This window comes from Chanos chanos, chromosome 13, assembly GCF_902362185.1.
Source record: "Chanos chanos chromosome 13, fChaCha1.1, whole genome shotgun sequence".
Classification (NCBI taxonomy): domain Eukaryota; kingdom Metazoa; phylum Chordata; class Actinopteri; order Gonorynchiformes; family Chanidae; genus Chanos; species Chanos chanos.
In genome coordinates, this window is record NC_044507.1 from 9,207,713 (window position 1) to 9,215,310 (window position 7,598).

Here is a 7,598-nt window from a genome sequence, read left to right on the forward strand (position 1 = left end):
AAAATTCAGAAGCTTTATACAAGAAATATCACATCTTACCAGACTTTTCTCTGTTTGTTCTTCATGTAACCGCGTAGCCTTTTTTTTCTACAAAGCATTCTACAAAGTTGAAAATTGTAATTGTTTGTTCACTGCCATGTTTATTCACACAGATACACTCAGTAGATATGAATGCAAAGGTGAGAAGTGAAATACCAATTAGCAAGTGACTGATTCCTGCTGGCTGATCCCTTGGCTGACTCAGAAATTTGAAGAGACATGAGTTCTGGTGTAATAGCATATAAGAGCTAAATGGCTCTGTTCACCTCTGTTCACCAAATTGCCTCATCTCTGTGGTAATTTGTTCCCTCATCAGGGGCAATGGGGAAGGCGGGGTTGGGAGCAAATAATGAAATATCTTGTAAGTATTTGGTCTAAATGGCTGTAATCCTCCATTTTAACTGTTCATATTTTGTCAACAAAAAACTCTCAGAGGAAAATTGAAATGTAATGTGATCACTGCTCGCCAGATGTCCTTAACACTTTGGTTAATCTGTTCTGCAAACTTGTAGCCTTCTAGAATTGTTCCCTCTGAAGCTGTCCCCCCCCCCCTTTTTTTTTTTAAATCTAGTGATATGAACAGCAATAAATAAAAAGGTGCAGAGATTCACATTTCAAGTCAGTTTGATTTATGCTTTTGCCTGAACCTTAAAACTAGAGGTAAACATTGTAATTGCTTGGAGCCAGCCTCAACCCAGGGTTGCAGGGTTGCTCATATTTAGGGGCCAAGCACCGAAGTGGCAGGCACCCATTGTGATTGTTAGAATTCTTCAATATTATTATTTCTCCTCTAGGAGTCTACAGCAGCCACTAGAACCGTACAGTAAAAAGTTGTGAAATTTTCCACATTGATAGAGGACAGTACAAAATATCAGGGCACCAAATTTGGGATCAATCCATCCTTTTCTGTAGCGCCACCAACAGGCCAAATTTCAAGGTACATTTTTGCTTATAACTTTTCAACCATTTGTCCTAGAGTTGTGATCTTATTCCCCATCAGTCCTTGGGTCATCTCAATTCGAATGCACCCATTGCCATTAATATCCACCATATTGGGTTTTCTGCCATTTTGAATTTTTCAAAAAACCTACTTTTGCGAACTAGTCCTGGTGTGTTCATCCTATCACCACCGAATTTAGTACATATCATCTACAGAGGGCTCTGACCAAAAGTTTTCAAAAGAATTTTGCTAGGGCAAACAATATGGCCACTTTCTTCCAATGAAATTCGATAGCAAAGACTTGAAAACTGGAAGTGAGCCATATTTCAGCAATGCTTGGTTGGATTGATGCTAAACTTGGTTCACTTCATTGCGAGTGGAAATACTGGCTACCCACCAAGTTTCATGAACTTTGCCATATGGGGGTGTTATACCAGAAAAACACACACAAAAAAGTACTAAAATACCCATTACTTGAGGAAGAAAGCAGATATTTCAACCAAACTTCTTATGCATCATCACAGTAAAGAAGCCTAACTGGGATATTATGAACCCTACGTGTCAGCCCATAGAAAGCCTTGGTGGATCCTACTGAAATTGGCACCCTCACAGAGCACAGTCCAAGTTATCCAGACAAGAAATTTGGGGTCATTCCATCATTGCCTCTTCACCAACAACAGGCCAAAGTTTAGAGTACATTTTTGCTTATAACTTTTGAACTCTTTGCCCTAGAGTAGTGATCTGTTTTCCCCTAAATCCCTGAGTCATTATGAGTTGAATGTACCCATTTCATCAAAATCCGCCATATTTGATTCTCTGCCATCTTGAATTGTTCAAAAACTGTATTCTTGCAAAGTAGTCCTAGACCTTTGATCCTATCACCCCAAATGTGATATGTACCATTTAGAGACAGGTCTGACCAAAACGATATGGCCACTGTCATCCGATGAAATTCAGTGGTGAAGACTCCAAAACAGGGAATTAGCCATATGTCAGCAATGGTATTGCCAGGAGGAATACTGGGTACCCACCAAGTTTCATGAAATTTGGCCACATGGGGGCACTATACCAGAGAAACAGACAAGAAAAATTCAAATGCCTATCACTTTGGAACCAAAGCAGAAATTTCAACCAAATTCCTTGTGCATTATCACAGTAAAGGACCCTAGCTGGGAAATTATGAACCCTCTGTGTCGGCCGTTTTGTTTTTTGACCATCTTGGCGTTATCGTTTTTTCAATGGTTTTTCATGGCAGGCCATAGAAGCCCTAGGTGGATCTTGGAGGAATCTGGCACCTTCATAGAGCACAGTCCGAGGTAACCAGACACCAAGTTTTGGGTCAATCCATCACTCCCTGTAGCACCACGAGCAGGCCTAATTTCAGCTCAGTTTTTGCTTATAACTTTTAAATCATTGTGAGTCGTGATCCCTATGTCCCCTGAATCCCTGGGTCACAATCAATTGAATAGACTCATCAACTGCATAGGATTTTTGAAAAAACACAAAAAAGTCATATTTTGAAATTCTCTAAAAAACCTTCTTTTGTGAACTAGTCCTAGACTGTTAGCCATATAACCATCAAATTTGGCATGAGTCATCAAGAGAGGGTTCTGATAGTGGGTGTCAATGTGTCTGTTCACCCTGAGATGGACTGGTGTCTTGTTCAGCGGTTGTTCTGATTAGTTGTGTACGTGGTTGCCCTGAGGTGCTTGGCCCCTTGATTGCTGCTTGCAGCTTCATTGTTTGAATGTGATCTGTTTAAGTCAATGCCAGTAGCACAGATCGTGAATTGTTGTGCCACTTAAGGTACAGCTATAATACTGTCACAGAACTGTATACTGAATCTCGAAGTATTCCTGATGGCCACAGTATCCTATTCTCTCATCAATATTTTCTTAACCTAAATTAAATGTACTTGTTTTCATGTCAGGGCTGTAAAATAACAGTATAACTGTTAATCTTTTTTTTTTTGTATTATACCTCTTTTTGTGGGAATTTGTAAGAGCAAGAGACATTTATTGTGGTGACAGGACACTTATTTCAGTTCAGCCCCAGTGAATGAATCCCTGCCTCTGGTCTGCACGCTGTGTGATTTTCTCCAGATGAATGGAGACGATGCGACTGTGGAGCCTATTGAATCTGGCCCTTCACATTAAAGTCTGAAGTGACTCAGATGAAAAAAAAAAAGAAACACAACAAAAGCAACCTGTTCAAAGTGTTAAATTTGTCCTTGAAGTCTTACAGATTTACAATAATATGTATTATTACTAGGAATAGAAATAATAGTAGCAGTAGCAGTAATAGTGAATGTAGTTGTAATATTAGTAGTATTCATGATAGTAAACGTAATACATCTTTGATAAATGTCCAAAGAGATTGCTATATATGAACATTAATATTTATGTGTTGTATGAAAGTTGTCAAATGCGTTTGTTTCCCTGCTGTTCAGAACAAATTTGCATTCATGTTTATATCTTGAACAACATACGGAAATAAAAGAAAGATGAATTGACTTGCTGGGGTTATTAACTTAAACATTACAGGGCAGAAAAGATTAAAATTTGATTTGTGAACCCGTTCATTTTCGCACTGCTGGCAAATGGCTGGACGTGAAAAATGTGATCCAGAATCCAGCTCTCAGACTGGTTCTGTTTACTCTTAACGAGGAGAATTAATTAAGCTCATTGATATGCCTGTGACTCCAGCTGCTTCCTGGCACCGTGGATTCATCTCACTGCCTAATGTCCTCTCCTCTCTAACCTCGTGTGTTAGCCACTGAATGCGTGTACTAACTGTCTCCCAGTCAGCAAGAAACATTCTCCTCCAAACCAGTGTACTGTCCTCTAATGGAAATGCCTTCTTTCTCCACATTATTTGAATGCCTTATATGGATCGTTCATAAATAATACAAAAAAATGGATAATAAACAATTAATGGGCAAACAAATGCAGAAAAATGGATAGTTAATACGTTTATTTATGTATAAAGTTTACTTGCTGTCAAGCTCCAGCTCTACCCGGTTTTGTACACCCTTTAATGCCACTTAACATTGTGTCTGGAATATATTTAGAATCTCTATTGTTCCCTGAGTCAGTGTTTAGAAAGCCTTTTTGTGGGAGGTATGCAGGAAACAAGCTGTCACATTTTCTTGTCATTAATAGTAACATGCTCTCATTTCTCCCACTTGAAAATTAGCAGGTGACACAAGTTTTTTTCAGTTGCCTTCATTTTCTCTGCAAATTACTGTACCTCAGCAGTTTGTTCACTGTTTCATTTGAGCACTGAAAACTTGTGTGAAGTATCCCATGACAGGCTTTTACTTTTTTGGTTCAAGAACATTTTTCTTTTTTTACTTTTTTTCTTTCTTTTAAAATAAAGTCTGAAAACTGTGCTTTGTAACTGAAGGCCAGTGGATCAGTTTCTGGAATCTTCTTAATGTTTACTTACAGAGCTTATCCTGGAACCTAGCATCTGAGCTGTTCCTCTCTCTGTCTCTCTCTCTCTCTTCTCTCTCTATCTCCCTCTGTCTCTTTTGACTAGGATCCTGTGATTCTAAGGCCTTCATCCCAAAAGCAATTTTGTGAAACCACATTAGCTACATTCCAACATGAAATGGCCAGTAAATCTCTAGCAACCACAAGAGTTATGTATAATCCTAGATTGCCACACGTCATGAACTTGAGAGAAGCTTTGATGAGATCACTAACAAAAGTTCTTGATGAATGTTACATGGATATGTTACATGGATATGTACTGAACCATTTTCTGTATAAATGAAGGCATTTGTTTCTCTCCTTCTCCCTCTCTTTCACAAAGGACGATGAACCTAACGCTGGAGGTGTGGACAGCAGAGATCAAGCAGAGATCCGGAAGTTTCTAGCTCAGAAGCAAAAGTCGTTGCCATGGAAACCGGAGGTAAAGATAAATTGGTGCTCTTCAGTATGCCTGACATTGGACATTGTCCTTATGGTTTGCAGTAGCTATAAAGTTCTGTCACAATATGAACAAGACATACAGTCCCTCTTCAAAGTGTGTGCTATCCTAAATATAAATTATATTTATCATGCCTGATTTCGTGTAGCGTTCATATAAACCATGTTGTTGATTTTACTTCTGCAAATAATGTTAGCATGCAAATGATATTAGTGAGTCTAAACTTCTTTTCAAAACCACAGAGCCTGTGATTATTAGATGTTAACACAGGAACAGATGGCCTAATTCAGATTCCACTCATGACTTTGGGTTTGAATAGAGCTGAAGAAATGATCAGCATTCAAAGAGAGGTAGTGTTGTGGAGAAGAACTGAAATAGCACTGGATTAGCAGATCTGAGCCAGCACTGTTCATAGGTTGCTACTAGTAGGAATATCTCAGACCCTACATTTAAGTGCAAGTATTTTTCAGAGTACTTAAAATTCAGTCGAGGTACACCTTAGCCGAAGCTTGAACAGCATAATTATAGGAATTGATTTTTATAATTTTCGGTTCAGGTTGAAGTCTTTCACTTGCAAGCTTCATTTATGTTCATATAGTTTACTGAGTAAAATCATCTCAGACTGAATGAGAAGTCTTCACCTCAGGGCAATGTTTGTTAACTATAGTTCAGGGATGGACAATTGTTACGAATTGATTAGAGAAGGTTTTGCCGTGTTCCGAAACATTGAACTATCTCACCTTCTCACCTAGTTATTTATTTATTTATTTATTTACTTTGTAAATCTCATCTTTATCTAAAATGCACTTATTCTCATAAATGAGACAGATTCCCCTCTGCTGTCCCAATTAGCTCATACTCCCACAGCAGTAGCCCTTTGGTCCCTGGTGCCCTGCCATGGTATTGCAGGAGTTGTGGGGCCACTGGGCAAGCACTGTCACAGTCATGGATCAAACACACAGAGTCAGAGTGCCACCGTCTGCCAAATGTCATTACGCCATAATGAGGTGCCCTTTGGCGAGACGTCAGCCTGCCAGATAACTTCCGCTACTAATTATGGCATTTTAGGTTTCCAGACGGCATGCTTCGACATGCTAATTGGTATTAGCATATCAAATATCCCACTGTATAAACCAAACTATGAAATGTCAGGCAAGGAAAGGCAGCATTATTTTATTTTTTTTCTCAAGGAGGTGTAACTAATTTGATTTTATTGTATTCTCTGTAGCTAAAAGGTATGTTCCCAAGGTGTTGAGTAGGTTCCAACAACGTAACTGTATATTTAAAAAGGTATCGTTTTTGTTTATTCATCTTACCTCTAAAAAGGCTGATTTAAGAGTGAGAATGCTCTGAGAACCTGAACACGGATACGTTTCCCAGAAATCCTTCAGGACATCGAAGACATTCCTCAAGATATTTCCTACAGTGTGTTCACTATTCTAGGCCGTTTCTTTTTAACTTGTCAGCTGGAACAAAGCTCTGTAAATAAATCTTGACATTCAGACAGGAAGCTGCTGAGGCACAAACCCGCTCTACCATGCTAGCTCAGCTCATCTTGTGGTCAGTTTGGGGGGTCAAAGGGTGAGGGCACCTGACTGACAGCTTCACTCTGACCCTTGTCCTAAGCTACTCATGTGCAAATGGATGAGCTGGTCCTGACAGCTCAGTCAGTTACTGTTATTTACGGATAGAGTGATTGGTGGAGGATTTTGGGAACGATTGGAGTTCCTGTATAGATTGAGGGAAGATGCATCTCAACAGATCTGTCAGAACGGCATCACATATCAGTGTCACAAAAGTGTCAGAAGAGGTCAAGACAAATCAGAGTTACACATCCGTGGGATTGAGATAGATTGATGCTCAAAGGTTGACGGCTCTGATATTGTGAGAACTGTTCTTACCACCATAGCATGTCAGTACTTTATTTATCAGTCACTTTCTCTCTCTCTCTCTCTCTCTCTCTCTGCCTTCTCCACAGTCAAGTGTGAAGAAAAAACTGGTTTTCATTTCTTTTTTTTCTCTGAATCTTGTCCTCCCTCTCACTAGCCGACAGTGGACTCTGTAGTTTTTTGAAGCCACTGTTTTGATAACAGCAGACCCATAAGAAATGTGAGAAATTTAAGACGTGTACACATTTGGGATATTACTATAAAAAAAAAAAGGTCAAAACAAGGATATGATATCTGTTTGTTTTCTTCCATTGAGACAATATGTCCTTCCATGGCTGTCCTGTTTTCAGACAGCTCTGTTCAAATGCAGCACCAACTTTACTCGTGGGAACAAGCCTGTATTTTTACAGATGTACAAATTTTGATCATGTCACATCTCAGGCTCCTCATTCCAGCGGGACTATCAGTGACAAACAATGCGTCACTTGGTGAGGGACCATTCGAATACATGTCATGTCACCATGACTATACACAGTACAGTCCTGTGGTTTCTGTGGTTTGTATATACAAAATCCTGGTGTTATAAATTTTTGACAGTATGAACTTCTAAGGAACACACGCATAGGGACAGATGGTGACCATCCAAAAGATGATGACTATCAGTGCTGCTTTAACAATGGTTGTTACATCTGATGAAAAGCGAATAAAAGATAGATGCTTAGAGTGGTATGTTTTTCCCAGTCGTGCATGTAGACCAGGTTGAAGCTGCCTTTCAACTGGTCTTTTTTAATGCGCCA

General features: G+C 39.3%; 1 protein-coding gene across 1 annotated transcript in view; it reads left to right on the forward strand.

Annotated features, from left to right (window-relative positions):
* b4galnt4a (beta-1,4-N-acetyl-galactosaminyl transferase 4a) overlaps positions 1–7,598 on the forward strand; it is an 80,157-nt gene that overhangs the window by 37,128 nt on the left and 35,431 nt on the right. The window contains exon 3 of the mRNA XM_030790609.1: positions 4,796–4,894. Within this exon, the coding sequence (XP_030646469.1) occupies positions 4,796–4,894 (99 nt within the window). The remainder of the gene's footprint in view (positions 1–4,795; positions 4,895–7,598) is intronic.